This window comes from Balaenoptera ricei, chromosome 7 (assembly GCF_028023285.1).
Source record: "Balaenoptera ricei isolate mBalRic1 chromosome 7, mBalRic1.hap2, whole genome shotgun sequence".
Classification (NCBI taxonomy): Eukaryota; Metazoa; Chordata; class Mammalia; order Artiodactyla; family Balaenopteridae; genus Balaenoptera; species Balaenoptera ricei.
This window is the reverse complement of record NC_082645.1, coordinates 58888261-58916212: the sequence shown is the minus strand read 5'-3', so window position 1 is coordinate 58916212 and position 27952 is coordinate 58888261. Positions and strand designations below refer to the sequence as shown.

General features: G+C 41.8%; 1 protein-coding gene across 1 annotated transcript in view; it reads right to left on the bottom strand.

Annotated features, from left to right (window-relative positions):
* Positions 1-27531, bottom strand: part of MYO3B (myosin IIIB) — a 423285-nt gene extending 395754 nt beyond the window's left edge. Inside the window, exons 1-3 of the mRNA XM_059927242.1 lie at positions 27468-27531; positions 3922-4105; positions 3050-3184 (exon numbers count right to left, since the gene is read on the bottom strand). Coding sequence (XP_059783225.1) covers positions 3050-3184; positions 3922-4071 — 285 coding nt within the window. The 5' untranslated portion in view covers positions 4072-4105; positions 27468-27531. The remainder of the gene's footprint in view (positions 1-3049; positions 3185-3921; positions 4106-27467) is intronic.
* Positions 27532-27952: the final 421 nt, after the last annotated feature.

Sequence of the window (27952 nt, the reverse complement as noted above, 5' to 3'; positions counted from 1 at the left end):
TGTGGTAATTTAAGAGGGTTATTAATAACATTTTCTATCCTCAAGAATTGCTCTGTGGAATAGCTTCTCCCTGGTCCTTTCATCACATTCAGGCAAGGAAAGAGCAAAGGCAACATAAATTTAATCTCAATATACAGGATGAGGGGAGCAATATTAAACAGATCATAATTTTACTGTGCAAGTCTCCTAAAGCACTCCTAAAAAAGTTGCAGACGGAGCAACACGGTCAAGGTGCTGTGTGGACTGTCATTATCTTCCAGCTGTGTGTGTGTGTGTGTGTGTGTGATCAGGAACTGTTGCCATTTTAACCAGAGATCCCAAGTCTGTATTCCCCGGACCTGGCAGACAGCAACAGCACAGGATGGGAGAAAAGTGCTGAAGTGTTGTGCTCCTCCAGCTCTGCCATATAACTCATATGGGACCATCGGCACGTCACTCCTTCTTTGGGCCCCTGTTCCTCAGCTGAACACTAGGAGAGTGACAGAAGGAAGGCCGAGGTCCCTGTCAGTTCCAGGAGCCCAGGAATCCCTGTGTCTATAAGCACACTGGAGGCACTGGACATACCTACCCCAGCAGCCTGGCATGGATGGCCCATTCCTGGACAGAAAAGATTGAGGACATCTGGTTCCCCATGCCAACAACTTTGGCATGGGCCAACACAACCTGCAAAGGGAATAATATCAGCATATTGTATTGCTGAGGTATGAATAATTCAGTGTGCCAGGGCAACCTCATTATCTGTACTTAGTCACCCTGAAAAAGCAAGAGACAGTCGCAGGGGAGCATTTGCACAAGGCTCAGTTCATAGTTCTGGGCTCCTTCTCATCTTTCAAGGCCATGTGTGGCCCTTTCTGGCTGCCTTGGCTGTGCCTGAGGGGCTAACATTTGGTCACTCCTCATCAGGAGGAGCAATTAGTCTCCAGGTGGTGGCAGGTCTGAGCAGCCCACCTACTCTCCTGGTAAAATGGAGGGAGGGAAGGTCCCATTTCAGGCCCTGGAAAATCCCTGGAAGTTCAGTTTTCTATATCCGAATGCAGAGTCTTTTTGAGTTGGGGGTAAAGTGAAAAGAAACTAAAACTTCTCGGTCACTGTACTTACATTATTAAATTATAATGAGGTTTAAAACACTGAGATCTTACAGAGCTTAAGAAGAATACAATCAGGGCTTCCCTAGTGGCGCACTGGATAAGAATCTGCCTGCCAATGCAGAGGACACAGGTTCAATCCCTGGTTGGGGAAGATCCCACATGCCGCAGAGCAACTAAGCCCGTGTGCCACAACTACTGAGCCTGTGCTCTAGAGCCCGTGAGCCACAACTACTGAGACCGTGTGCCGCAACTACTGAGCCTGCACGCCTAGAGCCTGTGCTCCACAACAAGAGAAGCCACCGCAATGAGAAGCCCGCGCACTGCAACAAAGAGTAGCCCCCGCTCTCCACAACTAGAGAAAGCCCGCGCGTAGCAATGAAGACCCAATGCAGCCAAAAATAAATAAATGAAGACCCAACGCAGCCAAAAATAATAATTTTTTTAATTAAAAAAAAAAGAATACAATCAGAGACCCTAGAAACAATACTTTCCATATCTCATGAAAATGAGCATTAAAAAAATTAATGTTATTCTAGAGCTTCATTGGCAGGATAAAATCTATAATATTCCCAGGGAGGGAGTGGGGAATAATAAAATCCAAAAGGTGATACTATGAGGATATGTTAGGTGACTTAACCAGCCAACTAAACAGACAAAGATGATTTCTGAAAACCAAAACCCCTTACATGCTTATATTCTGAAGAAGGCAATTGATGTGACAGAAATGTTCCCTGCAGATTATTCCATTTGAATACAAGTGAATTCCCCATACATTGTTGCTATAGCAGCCAGTATATATTGCCTCATGGCCAGGCCCTCCCAGAGCCAGGTGGAAGGTTTTCGACAAGAGACTGCAGACAGTGAATTGAGGGCTGGTTTCTCCTTTGTTGCTTCTCTCTTAAAGCTTTCACACATGTCCCCGTGCTCATGGATCACACATGTGACCTCAGGCACGGAGGCTGATTCAGAGGGGCAGAATCCAGGACAGATCAGGGTGGGCCTATACCCACCCTGAGGCAATACAATAGACCTGTCCTAATATACTAATTTCATATGTTGTCATTGTGTCTTTGCCATGTTAGTTCCATGGAGGAAGTGTATTTGTGGGGGAATGGACTCTTTTGGATCCAGTTACACACATTCATTCCCATTAACAAGGCAGAAAAAAGGCAAGACTACACTGGATATAGTGGTGCTCCCTTCAGATTCTCTCTTCAAAGCAGATGCTGCCAGGAATATCAGCTGCTCCCTGCTCCCAAGTCCCAGTGGCACCTCTCACCAGGAATAGTGCCCAGCTATGGGGAACTGCCTCCCCCAACGCCACATCGCCTCCCAGGGTGGCATGCACCAAGTGATTGGCTCTTGCAGAGATAAAATCCAGGACAACCCTGCAAGAGGATCCCAGGTCTTCTTCTCCCTGAGGATAGGCTGAGACCTCTGTTGCAACCACACTGATATTTAATGTCTCCCTTGCCCAATCCCACCTTCCTTGCACGTCTAGCTCCTGTAAGAACTCTCCAATAAACCTTCCATACACAATTCTCAGAGTCCATTTTCAGGAAACCCAACCTAAGATGAGGATAAATGAACATGAATAGGCGATTCAAACTTGGCAACCAAGTAAACCTTGGGTTAACAATTTTTGAAAATGAGTTGCATCAATCGGAACATGTTTTCTGTGAAATTTTCCCAGCCTAGGGTAGAAAAAAACCTTTTCCAACTGTGTTCCTGTATTCACTGAATTAGAAGAAGATTATTAAACCTTAGAAGCAGAGAAACGTGCACACTTTCAGCACACAGCCTACCCATAAGAACGTGGAGAGCACATCTGGTAAGGTACCTGTGCCATGCAGGAGAGACCGCCTCCCCAGATGTGCATCTTACACTATTTAGGCAACAATGCGTCTGCTCACCCCTGGCGCTCTGTTTGAATTGCTGGTAACCCAATGGGAGCCTCTTACCTCCAGGACCAGCCACAGCTGTCCTCCCACACCGTGATCTGCTTTGTAAAACATCCCATAAAACTTTACAACGTTGGGGTGATTCGGAAGAAACTGCAAAATGTTGTATTCTGCCTCAATCTCCTCATCCATATCCTACACAAGGTAAAAAATGCATGCTGGATTCAGTACAATGTGCGAGGAAGGGTACAGGAATGATATCACAATCAAGTAACCATTTAATAAAGCATATGTAGTCTGTATTTTTAATGTCATCATTACCATATCTTGAAAATACCTAACAATGGGCATTTAGATACCAACTAAAGCCTTCTGATTGTTATATCAATAAATGTCTTCATTACATATTCTTAATAATAATATTATAAATATCTTTTTTAAAATTTAAAAATGTCTGAATTTTCAAAGCAATTAAGGAGAAGTAGCTCAAAGGGACCCAACCAGGATAGGACACTTAAAACCTCACTGTGGTAAACAGTGCACAGCATTATAGGCTCAGTATTCAGTGCTCTGAAATAGGATGCCAGGCTAAGATGACTGAATATCACAAGTCTGGGTCACTTTGTAACTTACAGCGAGATCAGCCTCTGTATAAACCCAACAAATCACTCTTTCCAAGAGAATAACATTTGAAGAGTCCAGGGGACCAAAATCAAAACAATAGTAAAATGGACAAAAGAGAAAATCAAGGGAAGTTTTAACTCCAAATGGAGTCCCTTCATTCAGATGGGCTAAGGAGTCATAACTCATTCTGAGATTTCATGCCAGGTTTCATTATCCCTAGAAAATCATCCCCAGAACAAAGAAAGAAGTTGAAAGCTCAGTGTGTATAAAACACTATATTACGGTTATAATTTATAACTGTTACTTACACTGATTGGATCTAGAATTTTTACTGCAGCCAGGCTCCCATCTCTCTTGTTAGTTACTTTGTAGACCTTGCCATAGGTGCCTTTACCTATGGTCTCTACAATTTCCCAGGTATCTGTGGGATCTGGAAGCGATTCAAGTCCAAGCATCATGGTGCTGTAATGAAACAATCCATACAGATGTTTCCTGGTGGGAAGAAAAGTTTGTTACGTGCAACAGATCACAGGATTAGTGGCATTGGGCTTTTGAAACAAGAATATTTTTATTTCTTTAGAATCCAACAGCACATTATAAGGATCACACACCATGATCAAGTGGGGTTTATCCCAGGAATGCAAGGATTCTTCAGTATACGTAAATCAATCAATGTGATACACCATATTAACAAACTGAAGGAGAAAAACCATATTATCATCTCAATAAATGCAGAAAAAGCTTTCAACAAAATTCAACACCCATTTATGATAAAAACCCTACAGAAAGTAGGCATAGAAGGAACTTACCTCAACATAATAAAGGCCATATATGACAAACCCACAGCCAACATCATTCTCAATGGTGAAAAACTGAAACCATTTTCTCTAAGATCACGAACAAGACAAGGCGGTTGTCCACTCTAACCACTATTATTCAACATAGTTTTGAAAGTTTTAGCCACAGCAATTAGAGAAGAAAAAGAAATAAAAGGAATCCAAATCAGAAAAGAAGAAGTAAAGCTGTCACTGTTTGCAGATGACATGATATTATACAAAGAGAATCCTAAAGATGCTACCAGAAAACTACTAGAGCTAATCAATGAATTTGGTAAAGTAGCAGGATACAAAATTAATGCACAGAAATCTCTTGCATTCCTATACACTAATGATGACAAATCTGAAAGAGAAATTAAGGAAACACTCCCATTTACCACAGCAACAAAAAGAATAAAATACCTAGGAATAAACCTACCGAAGGAGAAAAAAGACCTGTATGCAGAAAACTATAAGACACTGATGAAAGAAATTAAAGATGATACAAACAGATGGAGAGATATACCATGTTCTTGGATTAGAAGAATCAACATTGTGAAAATGACTATACTACTTAAAGCAATCTACAGATTCAGTGAAATCCCTATCAAACTACCAATGTCATTTTTCACAGAACTAGAACAAAACATTTTACAATTTGTATGGAAACACAAAACACCCCACATAGCCAAAGCAATCTTGAGAAAGAAAAACGGAGCTGGAGGAATCAGGCTCCCGGACTTCAGACTATACTACAAAGCTACAGTCATCAAGACAGTATGGTACTGGCACAGAAACAGAAATATAGATCAATGGAACAGGATAGAAAGCCCAGAGATAAACCCACACACATATGGTCACCTTATTTTTGACAAAGGAGGCAAGAATATACAATGGAGAAAAGACAGCCTCTTCAATAAGTGGTGCTGGGAAAACTGGACAGCAACATGTAAAAGAATGAAATTAGAACACTCCTTAACACCATACACAAAAATAAACTCAAAATGGATTAAAGACCTAACTGTAAGGCCAGACACCATAAAACTCTTAGAGGAAAACATAGGCAGAACACCCTATGACATAAATCACAGCAAGATCCTTTTTGACCCACCTCCTAGAGAAATGGAAATAAAAACAAAAATAAACAAATGAGACCTAATGAAACGTAAAAGCTTTTGCACAGCAAAGGAAACCATAAACAAGACGAAAAGACAACCCTCAGAATGGGAGAAAATATTTGCAAACCAAGCAACTGACAAAAGATTAATCTCCAAAATTTACAAGCAGCTCATGCAGCTCAATATCTAAAAAACAAACAACACAATCCAAAAATGGGCAGAAGACCTAAATAGTCACTTCTCCAAAGAAGATATACAGATTGCCAACAGACACATGAAAGGATGCTCAACATCACTAATCATTAGAGAAATGCAAATCAAAACTACAATGAGGTATCACCTCACAGCAGTCAGAATGGCCATCATCAGAAAATCTACAAACAATAAATGCCGGAGAGGGTGTGGAGAAAAGGGAACCCTCTTGCACTGTTGGTGGGAATGTAAATTGATACAGACACTATGGAGAACAGTATGGAGGTTCCTTAAAAAACTAAAAATAGAACTACCATACGACCCAGCAATCCCACTACTGGGCATATACCCTGAGAAAACCATAATTCAAAAAGAGTCATGTACCACAATGTTCATCGCAGTTCTATTTACAATAGCCAGGACATGGAAGCAACCTAAGTGACCATCAATAGATAAATGGATAAAGAAGATGTGGCACATATATACAATGGAATATTACTCAGCCATAAAAAGAAACGAAATTGAGTTATTTGTAGTGAGGTGGATGGACCTAGAGTTTGTCATACAGAGTGAAGTAAGTCAGAAAGAGAAAAACAAATACCGTATGCTAACACATATATATGGAATTAAAAAAAAATGGTTCTGAAGAACCTACGGGCAGGACAGGAATAAAGACACAGATGTACAGAATGGGCTTGAGGACACGGGGAGCAGGAAGGGTAAACTGGGATGAAGTGAGAGAGTGGCATGGACATATATATACACTACGAAATGTAAAACAGATAGCTAGTGGAAAGCAGCCGCACAGCACAGGGAGATCAGCTCGGGGCTTTGTGACCACCTAGGGGGTGAGATAGGGAGGGTGAGAGGGAGACACAAGAGGGAAGAGATATGGGGATATATGTATACGTATAGCTGATTCACTTTATTATAAAGCAGAAACTAACACACCATTTTAAAGCAATTATACTCCAATAAAGATGTTTAAAAAAAAAGAATATTTTTATTTCTTAACCAGCAACCTTATGGTACTTTTCTCTCTCTTTTTTTTTTTTTTTTTTTTTAATTTTCCCCTTCTATTTTAAGTAGATTTTTTTAAAAAAGGGATATGAAGCCTCCTTAAGAAATGGGGGTAGAAAATAGAGGGGCAGGCAACATGACTCTGAAACACCTTGAAAAACACAGTTCTAAAAGGGGAGATTATATCCGCACAGCAGGAGGGAGTAAAAGGGCCAAAGAGGATGTCCAGTCATGACCAGACAACTGTCGTTCTAAGTTGCAGACTGGTGGCTGCTGCTGCAGAGAAAATAGCTGAAAGCCAGCGGTCTGAGACTATGTGCCCAGGTTATAGTAACCTTGACCAGACCTCTCTGATGGTCACTAGAAACTAGTGTCTATGTGCAAAGTCTGGGCTGTTAAGAAGGAGGATCTGGTGCCTGTACCAGGCACTGAAACCATGTACAAACCCCTGTGTCCCTGTCCTTTGAAGCAGAAGGCTTATGTTTAGCCTTCCAGGCCTCCCTTGAGTCTCAAAAGGCTGGCTCAAGAGTTAATGATCAGGAAATGTGAAGATGTAGAAACAAAGAACAGCTGTTGGGCCGGGAAATTGGTAACAATTTAGACAGTAAATCCCCCACATAGCAGAATCACCAAACTCCCAGTTCCCTGAAAGGTATGGACAAAGGCCTGACACACATTCCTAAGTTGTTTTTACAGGAAGCAGAGCCCCACCAGATGAAAACTGCTGACCACAAGAACATAGACCCTGGACTGGTTGAAACCAGAAGGCTGGTGATGCTTGAAACTTCACCTTGATGCCAACCAATCCAAGAACGGTGCACGAGCTGATCACGAACCCTGAAGCTCCCTCCCTCACACTGCCTTTAAAACCGCTTCCCTGAAAGCCATCAGGGAGTTTGGGTCTTTTGAGCATGAGCTGCCCATTCTCCTTGCTTGGAGCCCTGCAATAAATGCTGTACTTTCCTTCACCACAACCAGTGGTCTGTGTCTGTAGATGGCTTTGCTGTGCCCGGGTGAGCAGACCCAAGTTTGGTTTGGTAACAGCATCAGTCAGTGCACAGTGTCCATTGCCATCCAGGTCTTGGGTCTTGCAAGGATTAGCCAAGCCCAGATCCCATCCATACAGCAACAGCCTACTGTGGGAACCACATTGAATGGTTAACCAGAAGCTGCAAACTCACTCTGCCTTAGCAGTACTCTATTTAATAAGGACATGGCCCTGTGGAGTTTAAGTACTTTTAAGTACCAGCAGCAAGCTTGGCAGGCAAACCAAGTCACCCGAGACTGATCCCATGAAAAAGTCCCTTCAAGTGTAGTTACTCCAAGGCTAGAAGAGGGGTCCCAACCTTAGGCTGCTTCTAACCCCAGGGAGGGGATCATCAGCTCTAACACAAACAGCCACAGCATCCAATCCCCATGCTGTGGCTTGGTGTCCACCCAAGGTGAGCACTTCTGCCTCATGCTGGGCAATCCAATTTGCACTTCTAATTCTAATTATCTTCTAAACTGCATTCTCTCAAGACACAGCCTTTTGACTTGGAACAAAAATCCATTATTTAATCCTTACCCTTTCTGATGGGGGCATTTCAAAGATATTGAAAACCATTACCAAAACAAAACAAAATCCCAATAGCTGTTGTGTTGATACTGGAAGGGAATCTGTCTTTCCAGAGTTCACCTGGCAGGCATACCATGCTCTAAAGGGGTCTCCAACCAGCACCTCAAGAGCCCAGGCCAGGCTCACACTGAGCTGAGACAATGACCCTAAAAGGTCGGCTGGTCAAATGACTCCTGCCTTTCATCCGCTGGTTTCAAGATTCTAACGAACTCTAACCTTTCCTCCCAGCCAGTGTTTCACAAAATCCATCTTTCTCAGCACATGCTTCACAATTCTTGCCATATGTGTACATTACCTGTGCTATTAGTTACTAAATACATTTAAAATATTTGCTTTTTCATATAAATAAATCTTTTTTTTTTTAATTTTTTGGGCATGCCGCGCAGCATGCAGGATCTTAGTTCCCCAACCAGGGATCAAACCCATGCCCCTTGCAGTGGAATTGTGGAGTCTTAACCACTGGACTGCCAGGGAAGTCTCATAAATGTCTTTTAAAGGCACTTTATATCTCTACCCTAAATCATTTGCCATATATCAAAATTAACAGCAAAAAGATGATTATGCTAAAAACAACAATTGTTCAAGTCCAGCCAGATACCGCTGCCCTCTGTTCTTTGGAAAAAGGGAGATCATGGAGGGATGGGGTAGAATTAAAGCCTAGTACAAACTTTTCCCTTAACGTCATCAGAAGATGTGAAAAAGAATTAGCAAGGGAACAATTTTGTCACTATGTGATTCAGTGTCCTTTATTGCAAGATCACCAAAACCTCTGAACACCTTGAGAACTGCTCTAGGCTCTGCTTCTACAGGAGCAAAAAGCAGGACCAGCAGGGGGTGCTGGTCAAGGCCAGACAAGTGGGGGTGGGGAGGGTACTGAGATGTCCTTCCTGGAGAGAAGAATCTGGCCCATCGGCCTAGATGGGATTACCTTACACTTACCAGGACAGTCCCTGTTTCCCCACTTGCATCTGGGCTCAGCGCCGTGACACAGAGGCGCTAAGTCAGACTGCCTTCATGATCCAGGCCCTGCCCGGACCAGCCTGGAGACCTGCCCCTCTCTCTGGGCCTCAGTCTCTTCATCAGCACAGTGGGGCTCCTGCTGCCACCCACTTCACAGAGTTGCTATGAGGTTAAGGGGATGAAGATAAAATAAAGTGAGCACCGTGAGCGCCTGGCCAGTATCACCTGCCATCACTAAGGCATGGCACCAAGTTCTGCTTAGGAATAGGCAAGGCTTAACACCGTTTCTTGTTCTGTTTTATTTTACCCTTAGCCACAGACAAAATGAGAACCATATTCGTTTTGCTCCGATCAGTTATTAGTTTCAAACAACTGGCTGGAATTTGGTGTGTGCATGTGAAATTAAATCATACCATGTGCAGTGGGAGAGGACCCTGGAGGCCATTGAATCAAGTGGTTTTTCTAATGATTTTGGGGCACGAGACCCTTTTGTTACATTAAATCTCACTTAGAAGGCTGATGGATAAGCTTAGAGAAGCAGTGCCACTCTGGCTGAGAGAGGCTAGGGAAGCAAGTGCCTGCCCTGTGCCTTCCGTGGGAGACCAGCAGGGTGACCAACCACCCTGGTTTGTCTGGGCTGCTCAGTTCAGCACTGCAAGTCCCATGTCCCGGGAAACCTCAGAACTAGGCAAACCGGGACAGTTTGTCACCCCAGTCTCTGGGATCTCCTCTGAGCACTATTAGAAAATCACTGGTTAAGTACCCTCTACCACCACCACCTCACCCCCTGCTGTGGGCTAAACTGTATCTCACCCCCCCATCCCAAATTCATATGATGAAGTGTCTTGATCTCCAGTACCTCAGAATGTGACTGTATTTGGAGACAGGGCCTTTAAAAAGAGGTAATTAAGGTAAAATGAGGTTATGGGGCAGAGGGGTAGGGCAGGAGTTAATCAGAATCACCAGTGTCCTTAAAAGACGAGATGAGGGCCCAGACATGCACAGAGGAAAGACCATGTGAAGACAGAGGGAAGATGGTCATCCACAAGCCAAGGAGAGAGACCTCAGAAGGAACCGACCTTGCTGACACCTTGATCTTGGACTTCTAGCCTCCAGAACTGTGAGGAAATAAATTTCTGTTGTTTAAGCTACCCAGTCTGTGGTACTTTGTATGGCAGTCCTAGCAAACTAATAAACTTTTAACTTACAGAAGAAGAAACTGAAGCCCAGATTGGTGACAGGACTGTTTAGGGGAAGTACAGGAATGGGAATCCAGGCCTCCCTAGGCCCAAGACCTTTGTTCCACAGAATAGAATGAAGGGAGTCATCTGATTAGCAATGGTTCCAAATATGGAAAAGTTCTGTGGGGGAAGTACCCTCCCACATGGAGGCCAAATGCCTCATGGACCTAATGGACGGCACTCTCTGCTCCCTGCAAAACAAGAAAAACTCACCAGAGGGATTCCTCTACAGCTGGCACCAGTAATGGGTGAGCAGGAGGCACGCTTGTCAGGTCCCACTGCCACACCCATCATTTCCATCCAGACACTCGCAGACAAGGTTAAATAAAGGTGCAACAGAACAGGTGCACTTTAATAGGGTTGCCAGTCTTCTCTCTTTAAAATCAACACCCGACTCTATAAACTCTCTGATGATTGATTAACAGCCAGCCCGAACAGTGGATGCTTATATAGCCCTTTAAAGATGCTGATAATCGCTCGTGGAGGCGGCCCTTCAGACAGCCGAAAAGCCACTCCTGGCCAGAATGTTAACCTCAGGGTAGACTGTGCTTCTGCCCGTCTCTGTGTTTGGGGCCTCATGGAACTAGCCAGGGGTGACCAAAGAAGGGCCAGGAGCAGTCTGGAGTGAGAGGGATGAACCTGGGACCTCAGGACTCTACAGAAACCTCAGAAGTCCCCTCAGAGGTACCTGGGCTTCCTGCAGTTCCCCAGATGGGGCCTCCATCATTTATTTGGACACAAAATGAAAGGGTGACCTCAGGAGACTAGAAAACTCAAGTTACATGGGCTACTCTCATTGCAAAACAAATAGAAGGATAAATCTACCTGGGAAGAGGTGAGTGATGGCATTTGTCAGCACAGAGGAAGCTCATGCAATTTACACACCAATTCAGAAGTCCGATGGGCCTGGACGTGTCTGTGTGTGCGGCTGTTCTAGAGTGAAGACTTGATGAATATGCTTTGATTTTGCATGTAGTGGTATTACGGAAGTCAATGCCACAAAGAGATTTCTGATCAAAGTCACTACTCTCTCAGAGCAAGATTCTGCTGTCCCCCATCTTCCTGTGGCATCCAAACCCTCCCACTATGGGGAAAGTCCCACTATGGGGATATCTTTCATCTAGGAAAGATATCCCCATCCAGTAAATAAGGGTAACACAGGTATTAAAGGACTATTTCCCTATCTTTGCCCACACATCCCTATTAACCAAATATCTAGGAAATACCCAACTTCTCATTACTTAGGCCACTAGATAGACAGACACACAGAGAGACAGACAGATAGATAGATATTTAATAAGAGAATTTAAACAACAAGGTCCTGCTGTATAGCACAGGGAACTATATTCAATATCTTGTAATAACCTATAATGGAAAAAGAACCTGAAAAATAATATATATATAAAATATATATATATAAAACAATCACTTTGCTGCACACAAGAAACGAACACAACATTCATTGTAAACCAACCATACTTCAACAGAAAGAAAAAAAGAGACTTTATTCTTGTGTTAACAGAGTCCCTTGGAAGTTAAGAACAATAGTCTTTTTCTTGTTTTGTTTTGTTTTGTTTTTAGAAGGCAAACTCCTAGAGTCAGAGGCCGTGTCTCTTTGCAGCAGTTGGGAAAGCAGGCTTTCAATAATATTCTTTCTGTTGATAAGTACAAATAGACTGAAAATGACCTCTGTTTGCAACTAACAGCAGGGGCAGGTCTTGCTCCATCAGAGAACACCTCAGCTCCAGATCCCTCTACCACAAGAGACGGGCACCTTGCCCAGGTTACACTTCACACTGCAGTGAGGAGTTTCCCATATGGCTGTAAACTAATAGCACATCTGCTGCTTTATCTTATCAGGATTGAATGTCTAAAGACTTCCTTAGGAGTTCTGGTTTCAATTATCAGCAAAGGATACACTTTTTAAAATATGTCAAAATATTCCATGCTTAGGTTTTATCAAACATTACACCATAGAGATTTAAATTCCATACATTTCTAGCATCACAAAAAGAAAGTCAGGCATTATGCACTAGCCAAAAAAAAATTAAACCTGAATCTAATCAAGCATCTAGATTACCAATCTACAGGAATAACACAGGTCAGGGCAACATGCTAGGCAACACCATAGGTGTACAATAAGCAAAATCCAGACTCTAAGTAAGAAACTCTCCAGACAAATGACCCAACTTCTCCAAAAACTAAATGGCAAATAAAAATAAATAAACTGAAAGGGATAACCTCAGGATTAAAAGATGCTTAAGATACATACCAAATGTGAAATAAAGGGTGGATTCACAAAAACAAGCTAAAGAAATAACAGTTATGAGATCATTAGAACACCAACTAGTTATCTGATGGTATTAAAGAAACATTGTTAATTATGTTTTAATTGTGATAACTGTATTTGTGGTTGTGTTTTTCGTCCTTATCTTTTAGCAATACATCCTGAAATATTTACAGGTGTAATAATATGCTGTCTGGAAAAATATGAGTGGAAAAAATAAGGGGCATTCATGATGCAAGACTGACCATGGGGGAATATTACTGAACCTAAGTACATGAGGGTTCATGGTAATGTTGTTTACTTTCGTATGTTTTTCAATTCCTTATTTTAGAAATTATAAAAAGTTTTTAAAATTCTGTGTAATTAACATATGTCAGCGTACATTCTAGTATTCATACACGTGGTCAGCCTCACCTCTCCCTGAACTGTCTCCCCACCACCACCCTGGATGATATTCTAAAAAGTCTCTGGACAGCTTCATGTAAAAGAATGAAATTAGAACAGTCTCTAACACCACACACAAAAATAAACTCAAAATGGATTAAAGACCTAAATGTAAGACCAGATCCTATAAAACTCCTAGAAGAAAACAAAGGCAGAACACCCTTTGACATAAATTGCAGCAATATCTTTTTGGATCCATCTCCTAGAGTAATGGAAATAAAAACAAAAATAAACAAATGGGACCTAAAAGCTCTTGCACAGCAAAGGAAACCATAAACAAAACGAAAGGACAACCTAGAGAATGGGAGAAAATATTGCAAATGATGCCAATATTGCAAAACATGCAACTGACAAGGGATTAATCTCAAAAATATACAAATAGCTCATACAGCTCAGTATCAAAAAAACAAACAACCCAATCAAAAAATGGGCAGAAGATCTAAATAGACATTTCTCCAAAGAAGACACACAGGTGGCCAAATGGCACATGAAAAGATGCTCAACATCGCTAATTCTTAGAGAAATGCAAATCAAAACTACAATGAGGTATCACCTCACACTGGTCAGAATAGCCATCATCAAAATGTCTACAAATAAGAAATGCTGGAGAGGGTGTGGAGGAAAAGGAACCCTCCTACAGTGTTGCTGGGAATGTACCACCAACATTCCCAACCAATGTACCAATGTAAATTGGTACAGCCACTATGGAGAACAGTATGGAGGTTTCTTAAAAAACTAAAAATAGAGCTACCATATGATCCAGCAATCCCATTCCTGGGCATATATCCGGAGAAAACCATAATTCAAAAGGATACATGCACCCCAATGTTCATTGCAGCACTATTTACAATAGCCAAGACATGGAAGCAACCTAAATGTCCATTGACAGACGAATGGATAAAGAAGATGTGGTATATTTATACAATGGAATATCACTCAGCCATAAAAGAGAATGAAATAATGCCATCTGCAGCAACATGGATGCAACTAGGGATTATCATACTAAGTGAAGTCAGCCAGACAAAGAAAGACAAATATCATATGATATTGCTTACATGTGGAATCTAAAAGAAAAAATGATAAACATGAACTTATACACAAAACACAAACAGACCCACAGACATAGAAAACAAACTTATGGTTACAAAGGGGGGAAAAGGGGGGAAAAGGGGGGGGGGAATAAATTAGGATTTGGGGATTAACATATACACAATACTATATATAAAACAGATAACCAACAAGGACCTACTATATAGCACAGGGAACTATACTCAATATGTTGTAATAACCTATGAGGGAAAAGAATCTAAAACAAATAGATGTATATGTTTGTATAACTGAATCACTTTGCTGTACACCTGAAACTAATACAACATTGTAAATGAACTATACTTCAATAAAAATAAGTTAATTAATTTTAAAAAGTCTCAAAGTTTCATGTGGGCTAGCACTTTACTCATGTAAGAAATAGTAAACCACTAATATAAGACCAACAGAAAAACACCCTGGCATTTGATTCTAAAGCACCCACACTCATATTGTCAGAAAGTCACCTTCCCAAGTCACCTCTAGGTGACTGAGGCACAGTCAGTCCCCCTTGGTGGCTAATGTCCCAGCCCAAACTGCCGCTAAATGCAGAACTGTAGTTAGGAGAAACTAATGAACCGCTGAATGGCACAGGAAAATCAATAGGCAGAAGGCAAGTCACCTTCTTCTGCCCGTCCAACTCCTGTTCTTTTTTCCTGAAGGAGGAAGAGAGAAACAACATCAATATACAGACACCGAAATGAACAAAAAGATCTGTGATCTTTTTCATCTGGTCCCTGAAAAAGAAACTGCCCAATGGCATGAAGCTGAACCTGCCCAAGGCTAAATGCAGAGTCACATACCCACTGACTAGCTGGGTGGGTGGCCCCTAAGCAGCGGGGGAAAGGCCTAGAGGGAAAATGAAGGATAGTCCAAGGTGAGCCTTGGCTTTGGCAATAAAAGGAAGCCATGGAACAAATTTCACATGGTGCCCTTAAAACTGTTATGTTTAGTGAAAAAGAAGGAAAAAAAAAACTAATCCAAAGGAAAACGGTACTCCTAATAAATTTCCTGCTCATTCACCTGTGTCTTTTCAGAGGCCCTATGAGCTGATATACCACGAGGGGTGGGAAGTAAATAGATGAGCTCAGTTCCTCCAAGGTTGAAGTGGGCACTAAACATCCTCACTGTGAAGTGTGGCCATTTTTTCCATGTCCTACTGCTCTTCCCTTGTGCTTTGCCCATCACCTCTGTAGGTTAATCAAAAACTAGACTTGGCGATTCCAAGGTAACTGTACCTCAACAATAGGTTATAGATTAGACCAACTTACCATAAAATTTATTACTTATGCATTTAGTAAGTAGTTATTAAACGCCAATTGTATGCAAGCCCTGGACTAGGATCTACAAGAAATATAAGGAAGAATAAGAAGCTCAGCTTTGCTTTTAAGGTTCTAAACTTGTTTAAGAAAGTTTTATGACTTTTGGGGTAAGATGCAAGAGTGAAGTCAGGTATCAAGTTTCCCTAAAACTAAGTGAATGAACATTGTTAATAGAAAAAACTGAGATCCAGCAAAGAAAACAAAACAAAATGTACAGCAGTAATCAAACAGAACAAGGGATACAATTTCATGCCACAATCTCTGAAAAGTATTGTTTGGGGAAAGTGAGAGATGGAAGATACCAGGAATGACTGTTCTTCTCAGCCCACCTCTCTCTCTTCTCCCAGAAGTGTGGTGAGTTTGGGAGATGGTGATTGGACAAAATTCTGAAAAACCTCATTAACACTCCCTATTTAGAGAGAAGTAGAGACAGAGGGTGAATTAGCAGCAGGGAAGTGGGTCCAGGCTCATCACTTATATATGCAATAAGAATTTAGTAGGAACCTTTTGCCTACATTACTCAAACTAAGCTTTGTGGGTCATTAAAAGAAGTAAAAGGAATAATCAGGCTCTATTCTAAAACAAGTTACATTTCCAAAGATATGTAGGAAAAGATGCCTCCTGCCAAGTAGAATAATGCTAGCACAGCATTTTAAACAATATTTCGGAAAGAAAAGCAAAGTCAATATCCACCAAGCATGACTGCCCCTAATGTCCAATACCTTGTACTTCAGAAGGCAAAATGAACAGTCCAGACAGACAGACGTTTCCTGGTAAAATTACTGAATATAAAGGATAGAATTTTTCAGGTACAGAGGAGACACACACACACACACACACACAAATACATACCGCAAAACAAAATGAAAAGCAAACAAAACAGAACAAAAACTCAGGCTTGTCTCCACACCAACACTCAATACTCAATAGAGGAAAACCTGTAATCCACCTGTAATGTATGTGGACAAAAGTCTGAGAGAGAAAAAAGTATGAACAAATATTTTTATATTTAGCCGAAGTGTCGTTCAAGTATAAAGACAACAGACATTTTCAGACATGCAAGAGAGCTCAGTGACTCCATGAGTCCTACTTAAAAAAAAAAAAAAAAAAAAGGACGAGTCCAAAACCCAGCAAACAAAGAGATAAATGTGGAGCTCTAGTAAAAAGCCTGATAGGGATATCTGAACCTATTTATGTTTAGAAATGATGCAAAGCAGCAGTATGAAGTACATTTACGGAGAGAACTGTTATACATTTCAGTAATAAAAAATAATAATAAACCAAATTCAGGGGAGGGGGAAAGTTTCTCTACTTTCTAAAGATGATAAATCAAGAAACTGAGATTTAAATATACTATTTAAAATTATAAAATTAACCAAGTGAAATGACAATATTGACAAAAGTAAGGAGAAAGCCTATGTGTTAATTTTCTCACTCATGTCACTGAGTCAGTAAATAATTGATAAATTGAGGTTAAAACCACTCCACAAAGTTACAAAAGGAATCTCTGAAAGACCAAAAAATAGACTATAAATCCTTGACATTATCATTAAAATGTACACTTACTCATAAAGACACATATGTATACCATATGAAGAAAAGACAACCCATGAGGTAAGAGACAGGGGCAGCATTAAAGATAGAAAATATAAGTTAAGAAGCATTTAGAATGTAAACATTTATTATATCAATAAATATAGGATTCTTTAACGAGAACAAACCAAATCTATAAAGATCCACACTAAAATAAACTATCTAGAAGTCTTTATGACTCAGAAAGGTTAAAAGTAAAAGGAGGTCAAAGATAAGCCAGTCAGATGGTAACAACAACCAAAAAAATCATAGTATTAACATCAGAAAAGAGTAAATTCAAGGCAAAAACTATTAAAGAACATAAAGTGTTATTAGTACATTCAGTAATAATAATTGAGCAATTACTATGCACCAGGTACTGTTCTACATGCTGTTAGAATACCAAAGTTTAAATCAGTAACGAGTGTTATAAATTTTTCAGCACCAAAAACAAAGTGTTAAAATTTATAAAAGCATAAACCTCTATAAGAAATCAACAAAACACAATAAGAGTAACAGATATTGTCAGTCATGACAGAACAAGGAGACAAAATAATATGAAATATGAATCATACAATCAATATGGTTAACCCAGTAGATACATATCAAAGTGTATAATCTAACATAAGACATCTTTTCAAGCACTGATGGGATATTTAATTTTAAAAAGAAAGAATACATTAGTCCACAAAGTAAAGTCTTGATGCATTCTAGGAAAGTGGAATTAGAACAATCTTCCCTGACCATACTGCAGTAAAACTAAATATTAATAATAAAAACAAGAAAAAGCCTAGCTACCTGAAAATTTTAAAGCTCTTTCAGATCTTGATGCAAAGGAAACAGTTAAAACTGAAATTAGAGTATATAAAAAATAACAATATTAAAGATAGTACGTAGCAAAAAACTTTAGAAATTGGGCTCAAGGTAAAACTTTACCAAGCAAATTATAACAAAAATGAATTTAAAAACCATTCTATTTAGAAAGATAGAGATGGATCAACAAAATTAACCTAAGGGAAGTATAAGAAAAAACAAAAGCAGAAACTAATGAATTACAAAACAGAAAAATAATACATAACTAATACATAAAAGAATAAATAAATAAAAAGAATAAATAAATAAAAAGAATACATAACTAAAGGTATAGTTCTCTGGGGAAAAACAAAATAAAACAGATAATAATAAACCAGTTTAGACAAGAAAAGGAGATTGTTTCTAATAGAAAACAAGATACAATCTCAAGGTTCATCATTATGGAGAGATTGTGTGATAAATCCTAATAATTACATAAAATGAAATACCATCTAGCCACATGTAACCACTTAAAAGAAAGAAGGTAAGTCTGGTTTCAACTAATATGGACAGAATGCCAATATGTACAATTACAGTTTTTTTAAAGTACTGAACAATGTGTAAAGGTAACTTTTGCACAAGTAAAAATAAAATCTACATTTATAGCCATTTTATGTGTATGTTTATGTGTGTGTATCTCTCTCTATATGTGTCTTTATACATTTTCCAGAAGGCTACAAACTCAAACTTTAGGGAAAGGTACCAGGAGTCAGAAAGGTTGGAAAAGAGAGAAATTAACATAATTTTTAAAAACTTTATACTTATCTATACTAGTCATATTTTGCTGGGACATACATTATTTTATTTTAAAAGATAATTTTTTTTTTTTAACAAATAAGAGATCTCTAGAGAGGAGATTATTCTGGCCCAGATGCATGCTGAAATCATGTAAAAGCAAAAACCACGTGAGGCTGTAGAAGTCCATCTTGAGAAGAACAGGAAAGCAGAGAAGTAAAAAACCAAAGGACCATGCTTGAGAGAGGACTGGTGAGTGGGTTCACTATGAATTCTGTATCCAGGCCCTCTGAGGCCTGCTGAGCTTTGCTGTCGGTCCTTGAATATCCATGAAATTTCCTATTGCATTCTTCTAAGAAGACCCCCTTCTCAAGAGCCAATTTGAGTCCCTCAGAGGCTAGCTTTAGTTCCTAACAACCCCAAAGAAGCCTGGCCTGTACCATTGTTGAATACCCTGTGTTATTCCATAGTGGAGGTGCAGCCTTACCTTGCTGAAAATAGAGCAATCTGAAGCTCGTACCCAGTGAACTCCTGCGGTCAGTCATGCCTAGCGAGTATGATTTAAATAGAAACTTGTCCAGCAACATTTTATACTTGTAAGAATATTCATGATGAAGATATCCATTTCTGAGTATGTTACTCAGAATATTGTGTCTATATGTTATAATATGTTCTATACGAATCACAAATCATAGAACAATGCTTTCAAAGCTAGAGAACAGCTTTTAAAAAGAAATCAGAAGAGCGAACAGTGAAAGTTCAGAGGAAATTAGTACAAATATTAAATATAATAAACATGCAGAGACACACAAAATAAGAAAACACATAGTACATAAGCATGAACAAATTAGAGAATATTCCAAACTAACATATAAGCAAGTACATGATATAACGGCCAAGGCTGGTAAGAAAGAGACTAGGCCCATTTGTAGGAACTGACTTCTTCACAAACAACCTATCTGCACATGGTTAGATAGAACCCACTCAAGGACAGCACAGATGTCATCTCTTCTGGGAGGCCTTTCCTACTTTTCCCAGTAGAGGTGCCCTTTCTCAATGGTCTCACTGTATTATGTACCCTTTTCTAGGAGTTATCACGTTGCCTGACATTTATTGTTCACATGTTGGTCTTCTCCACTAGTGACTCCTAGAGGAGGCCATGCCTTAATAATTTTCTCTGCCTCATCGGCAAATACCCAATGTATAATAAGTGCTCAGTAAATGTTTATTTAACATAGGATTAAAAATCAGAATTTTAAAAAGCAATGAGGTTTTCTCAATTTTAAAAACAGTTCTAGTTTCATAAAACACTAAAGAAAATACAGGCAAATAAAAGAATAAAAATATTAATACTCATAAAATTCCACCATCCAAACATAACCACTCTTAACTGTAAATATCATTGCAGATACAAACACACACACACACTCAAATACACTCACATAAAGATGAATGGCTTTGTTTGTTTGCTTGTTTCACAAGGCTGACGATCTGGTTTCTAGCCCAATCTCCTTACCGAATTGCTATTTCAAAGGCTTCTATCAGTCATGAAATTCAAGACACTTAAATCTCATCCTCACCCTTCAGGGCATCAGCCATTGCTCACTGCCTTTACCTTTCTAAAACACTCCCCTCCCTTTGTTTCCTTTACATCTTACTTTACTGGTTCCTATTCTGCCTCTCCATTCTCCCATTAATGTGGACATTTAAACTGAAGTCCTGCCTTCAGTCCTCCACTTGTCTCCCAAATGGCTCATCTACACCAAAGGTTTTAACCATCATGCCTTGGCACGTGGTGCCATCTTTCCAGCCCTATTTTATTCGATTCCTCTGGCCCCAGTCCAGGATTACTAACTGCTGGCCACACATCTCCACTTACATGCACCCCCTAATCCTCAGACATAGCACGTATAAAACTAAAACAACCACCTGTGGTTCCTCAAAGCCACTACTCAACTCCCAATGTCCATCAGGGGTCCCATCGTTTTCCTGGTAGCCCAAGCTACTGCCTCACTCTCACATTAGTCAGCCACGAAGTCATGTCCATTCTTTGTTCATTCCTGTGCCTCCATTTTCATCCCCACTGCTGCCACCTCTATGCATCTCACAAGGGATGGCTACAAAAGCTTTCTTGTCTCCCCTCCTCTAGTCTCCTTTTATTACAACTGCTAATGGACCTCACAACCAGATACAACATCCAAAGCCATTAATTCACTCATGTCACAATCTTGCTTAAACAAATAACCTGTGATGGCTCCCTACTGCTAAATTAAATAAAGACCAAATTCTTCAAATATTTAAGCAACCTAAATGCACCTTCCATTCCTGTGTCAAAACTTCTTTCATTGCCTTGTGTCAAGCTTATAATGAATTTCAACCTAACCCCTTGCCATTTCCTGAACCATCCTTGGACATCCACACCTCTGTCATTTTGTCCAGGTGATTTCTGCCCCCAGGAGTGCTCATTCCACCATGTCCATTAATCAAGAATCCTGCCAGCCCTTCAAGAGCCAGCTCATGTTCCTTAACCCTCCACAAACAGGCAGCACCTCCTCCTCTGACACTGTATGGTGCTCATATATGAGAAGCTGCCCTGTGGTGCCGCTCTGTGGATAAACCTCAACACCCTCAACACCCAAACAGGCCCTGGGCATCTTACAGACAGGGACTGTCTAATTCATATCAGTCCCCTCTGCACTTGCATCAGCTGTCACTCAACAAATATTTATGAAACCAAAGAAGAGGATGAATGCAGTTAAACGGAAAGGGCTGAATCTTGGAGTCCCAAAGCAAAAACTTAAGCTGACCCTTGAAGAAAGTATATGCCTTGAATTAGTGGGGATTGTGGAAAAGACATTCAAGAAGAAAAAATTAATGGAGGCAGGTTGGGCATTTTCAACAAGAAAGCCCTTCACTGTGCAGGGCTGTCCTGCAAATATCAGGATCCTGTGCCCTGGCTCACTCTGCGCCAGCCCTCCTTCCACTGTGACAACCACAGACAGCCCCCGGCCCTGCTTCCAGGTGGGAAGGATTAACTGAAGGCGCTGCACAGCGAGCTATGGGCACTGGAGAGGGAACTGCTGGACCCGGACAAGATGTGACTGGAGCAAAAGAATTACTTCCATTGAGGAGGTGAGAAGAAGAGCACCCAGCACCATCTATCTTTCAACCCCTCATGCTGCTGTGGAGGAAATAAAGCAACTGACAGCCACTCCTCTTCTTCTTTTTTCCAATAGCTTCACTCACACACACACTGAGAAGCAGTGAAAAATAAGGTGAAGACCGTGGTCTCCAGCCCTGGGTTCAAATCTCAGCTTTTACATTTACTAGCTTTGTTGGCAAGGGGAGAATTGCTTAACCTTCTGCGCCTCTGCTTCCTCATCCATTAAACAGAAATAATGAGAGTACGCACCTTTCAGAGTTGTGTGGTAGTCCCAGCCAACAGAAAGCACAAAACACACTGTTTATTATCACATCTTGGAAAAATCCACTAGCGAGAAGAGAGAGGAATATCAGCACTACATACCCTTTTAGTAACCAGTAAAACCTCTTCTATCATAGAGAACATTTTCTGAGTAAATACTAGATGCTGGACACAATGCCAGGTGCCATAACTCCATGAGACAGTAACTATTACTATTTCCACTTTACAGATAGGAAAACTGAGGCATTGAAAGGTTAAGTAAGTTAAGCTGGGAGCCAGGATTTAAATCTTTTTGTTTACCCCACCCTGACTCATTGATTCAACTAATATTTGATGAGCATCTACTAAGTGTTGAGCACTGTTCTAGGTGCTGAGGGTACAGCAATGATCAAAAAAGGCTAAAACCATGCCTTCATGGAGCTTACATTGTAGTAGGGGGAGAGAGAGAATCAACAAAATAAATAAATATAATAAATAGATGATGGGTAGTGATCAACTGCTAGGAGACAATTAAGTAGGGAAGGTGGATAGAAAGAGTGGTGGTAAGTAGGGGAACTGCAATTCTAAAATGCATGGCCAGAGAAGTATCACTGAGCAGGACGCATTTGAGAAATGAGAGGAAAGAGATGAAAGAGTAAAACTCTTAGCCAGGCGGTGAGGGTGGGAGCCATTCCAGATAGAGGATATAGGAAGTGCAAAGGCCCTGAGGCAGGAGTTTGCCTGGCTTACCCAGGGAATAGCAAGAAGCCAGTGCAGCTTCAGTGGAATAAGAAAGGCAGAGAAGTAGGAGTTGGGGTCAGAGAGATATGGGGTGGGGAAAGAAGATCATGTAGGTCTTCATCAGCCTTGTAAGGTAAGGACCTGGCTTTTACTTAGACAGATAGAAAGCTGTTGGTGGGATTTGAGCAGGCGGGACATGATCTGACTTATGTTCTAACACGTTACTCTGGTGGCTGCATGGAGAGTGGACTGAAGGAGATGTCACTTGGAGGTCCCTTAAGAACAGTCAAAGTTATTGGCAAGAACAAAGAAGCAACAATGTCTTCCTCAATTCTAGCAGGTGTGATCACAATGGACTTTTTTTTTTTCCAGAAAAAAGTGCTTGGGAAGCCTCTTTCCACTCTATCTAAGATGTTTGTTGAATACATAGGTCATAGGGAACCCTCATCAACTATACTGTACTGGGACCCTTTCTAAAACTGTCAGGATGCACCCACAGCAGCTGGCTGGAAATTGCTACATTCTCACTCATCACTCCTCAGTGTTTCCCTCACTTTGGGAGGTGAAGCTGAGTACAGAACTGGTTGTCCAGTCTTAGTACAAGGTAGGCCTGCTGTGATCAGAACATTTAGAACACGGCCAAGTGGTAGGGCAAAGTCCAAAGAGAGCTAGGCTTAAGCTTAGCCAGATATTCCACAAAATGCGTATCGACACCTACTCTGAGCAAGTCAAGGAGAGACTCTAAAATGAATCAAATTCAGCCCTCACCTAAGGGGGCATACTGTTCAGTATGTGAAAGGATACGACTTGAACACAAGTCACTAGACAGCAATAAGTATACACTACACATGATACACTATATAGTATATTTACTTGAATAGAGTTATATAGTTACTGGAATACTTGAATACAAGTAACTACACTGCAAAATAGAAAGTGACAAATGTCCCATAAGGAGGGAAACAGTCTATCCAGCCCAGAGGATCCAGGGGTGGCATTTGACTTGGCCTTAAAGAGGAAGCTGGAGCTAGAGACACGGAGATGGACAGAAGCCATGCCGGGCAGAGGGAGCAGAGGGAGAGACTGGAAAATGGAGGACTCAGGATGGGAACAAAGGTTGGGAGAGTTTCAGGAGACCCACAACATATTTATGGAGATTTATGGATATTTATGAAGATTCTGGGCCCACTCCCAGCATTTCTGAGTTGATGGGTGGAGAAATCTGTATTTTTAGCAAGAACCCTCAAGTAATTCTAAAGCAGTTATTTCCCACCCAACTCCACCTCCACCTCCACTTTGAGAAACACCAGTAGACATGAGTTAAAACCACCCCATGTAGTTTTCCTTATTATTCTCTCTCATATAATCCTGTTTATTTCCTCTACAGCACTAACTATTATAGATACTATTTATATATCCGTTTACTTACTACTGTTTCACTCCACAGGATATGAGCTCTATTAAGTCACCAACATACAACAGATACTAAACACTGGCAGAATGTTGAATGGTAGAGCTGGAACTAAATCCTGGAGGCCCTGAAAACCCCACTAGGTGTGTAAACCTTATTCTAAAGGCAAGTCACTTAACCTCTCTGTGCCTCAGTTCCTTCTTCTGTAGAATATGGATAATAAGAATACCTTCTCTATGGGCTTGTTCTATGGATTAAGATAAACATGCAAACACATGTAAACTTCCTAGATCTATTCCTGGTTCACAGCAAGCCCTCAATAAATTATTATTATTATTAGCCAGTGGGAAGCTATGGACGTTTCCAAACCTAATAGTAACCTAATGGTCCGTTTAGGAAGATTCACCTGGTAGGAGCATGTAAAGATGGATGAAAGGAGGTGACTCTAATTAGGAAGATGAAGCAGAAGGCTACTGTGGATTTGGGTTAGAATTATGAGGGCCTGTACTCAGGCAGAAGTCTCAGGAAGAGAGAGAGGGCTATCTGGGAGAAGATTAATAGTAGCAGAATCAACAAATTTGGGGTAAAACATAGGCTGTAGAATGAAAAGAAAAAGCAGAATTAAAAAACAGCTAAAGTTTTGAGCCTGGAGAGCTAAGAGACAGTCGACCAAAATGGAGAGCCCTGGAGAAGGCGTGGTTCTGGGAGAGACTCCAAGTTCTTTTGGGGACCTGCCGAGTTGAAGGATAAGCGACAAGAAGGCGGAATTGGAGCTCAGGAAAGAGGCTGCGCTGGGAGAACTGACTGCAGAACAATCTGTAGAGAGGCATGTTTACCTGTGACCCTGCTGTGGTTCCCAAGGCAGAGGTGGGTGTGGAGGAGAGGGGGCAAGGGCAGAATCTCACAAAATCTGTCCACTGAGTGCGGGTGCAGGGCACGGAAGAGGAGCCACAGGAGGGGCCGATGGGGAGGTAGGGAGAGAACAGAGAGCAGAGTTTTGAGAAGTGGGGTTAATACTGGGGCTAAATGCCCCTGAGCGGATAAGGAGGAGAAGGGTTAAGGATAGTTCTAGAATTTTGTCTTCAAAAAGGTGTTGTGAGGAGGCTCCAGGTGACAGTATGGCCAGGACTTGAACCACCCCATCTGGGAGCTAAAAGCAATTGTTCCTAAATGGCATACAGGTGGCGTGGTCAGCCCTGTCCACAGAACTGCATCTTGGGGGGCAGCTGGGCCCAGTACACGGTCACTCTGCCTGGAGAATGGCTCTGAGCTGCAGGGACCCTGTGTTCACAGGGTGACAGGGAAAGATAATGGGTATGAGCCAAACATTTTTTTTTAAAGGATTACAGAAAAATCAGACAAAAGTCATAGTTCCATGGGCTCATGATAAAGCCATTGTCACTCAGGCCTCTAACATTTGCAAAATAGCTCCTGTAGATGAAAAAGTCTCAATCAGCTGCCTAAAAATACATTTCCATGTGAAGATGGATGAAAGGAGGTGACTTTAATTTGTGGAAGTGACCGTACTTTACAAAAATTATGAGTGAAAAAGAAAAGCATTAATAAACAGAACATGTTCTGTAAAATCCTTGCTTTTACTTAGAGAAATAATGCCATTTTTCTATGGTGAAATCTTTTGCTCCGGGGCAAAAAGTCACTGCTATGGACTAAATGTTTGTGTCCCCCCGGCCAAATTCAAATGCTGAAGCCCTAATCCCCAATGTGATGGTATTTGGAGGTAGGGCCTTTGAGAGGTGATTAGGTCATGGAGCCTTCAGGAATAGGCTTAGTGCCCTTATAAGAAGAGACAAAGAGAGATGATCACTCTCTCCCTGCCACGTGAAGACACAGCAAGAAGGTGTCAGTCTGCAAACCAAGAAGCGGGCTCTCAACAGAACCCAACAACGCTGGTACCCTGATTTTGGACTTCCCAGACTCCAGAAACTGTGAGAAATAAATTTCTGTTTTTCAGCCACCTAGTCTATGGTGTTCTGTTATAGCAGCCTGAACAGACCAAGGTAGTCACCAAGCTATATCAGAGACCAAAATAGAAAACCATCTGATTTCATCATCAAGGGCTATATGTGGATGGGAAGGAAATCTTACAAATTTACAAGATTTCTTATTCTAACAAGTTCTAAATGACTTCACAAATATAATTGTAATTAATAAGCACTTTTTATGAACAATCAATAAGTCTGGTCAGCTCTATTCTAAAAATACATTCCTGAATCCAGATACCTGTCACCACCACCACCAGGGCCACCACAAGCCCCCAAGGAGCCTTTCAGGCATATTAGAAAAAGGACCCCTCACCACCTCTGCCAGGCCCCTCCATCACGGCACAACCTGCAGCCCTGCCACCTCCTCCAGGGGCCCAAGCCACTCAGGTCCCCCACCTGGACCACAGTCACGGCCTCCCTTCCTGTCTCCGGCTTCTGTTCTTGCTCCCCGTCCCCAACAGTCTGTTCCCCACTTAGCTACGAGCAAAATCTGTTTTTAAAGTTACACCAAATGCTACTGCGTTTAGAACAGGATCCCACCTCCCGCCACGGCCCACAAGGCCCTTCATCGCCTAGGGCGTTTTCCCTCTTTGACCTCGAACTCTCATCACTGGCGCGTCGTCACCACCACCTCGCTGTCCCGCTGTCCCCTCGGCAAGCGGAGCTCACCCCGCCAGAGGCGGTAGCTGACGGGAAGCACCCCCTACTCCACTCCCGCGGGGCAACGCGGCGACCTCCTTCCCATCACTCACGGCTGTGCTCGCACGTCTCGGCCTCAGAGGAAGCTTCTGGAACCACCCGGTTTATTGCGGATCCCAAGGGGTGAGAGGGAGTGTGCCGGATGGGCTGGGGTCCAGGGAAGAGTCACGCTCAGAGGGACGGAGGTCGGGGTTGCAATGGGTGCAAGCAGGAAGATCGCCGCTGCCTTTTGTGGGGACCCCTGAGCAGCCCCGGGGGGACCTCGTACAGAGCCCCGAGCAGCAGAAAAGAAAGTGAAAAATTGGTTCGTGTGCTTTTCAACCGTTGAGTCTTACCTGAGACCTCGGGTTGGGCAGAAGGTGACCCTGTTGGGCGACGGCACGGGGAACGGCCCGAGGGGATACCCGGCGACGAGCGAGGCAAGGAGGCCGGAAGAAGCCGGGTCCTAACCGGAAGTTCTCCCCTCTCCCGCGCCAGGCGGGGCTGCTGCTGCGCAGTGGCGGCTGAGCAGCGGAGCCAGGTGAATTCCAGAGCAGGAGACACAAGCCCTTTCTCCTCTTGGGTGGTGGAAAGTGCACCCAACCGGAAACCAGGAGACCTGGTCTGGAGAGGCAAGCTCGTATTTTTGGAATCCTGCCAAATGTCTTAAGTCTCTTCACCTCTTTGTGCCTCAGTTTCCTCTTCTGAAAAATGAGATGGTTGAACTAATCACTGTTTTCCGAAGTCTGCCCCAGGCACCGCTCACTGAACTTGCTCAAACCCAGAGCTGCTGACACCTGATCTCCAGGGGACAGACCAGGAATGGATGTTTGACAGAGCT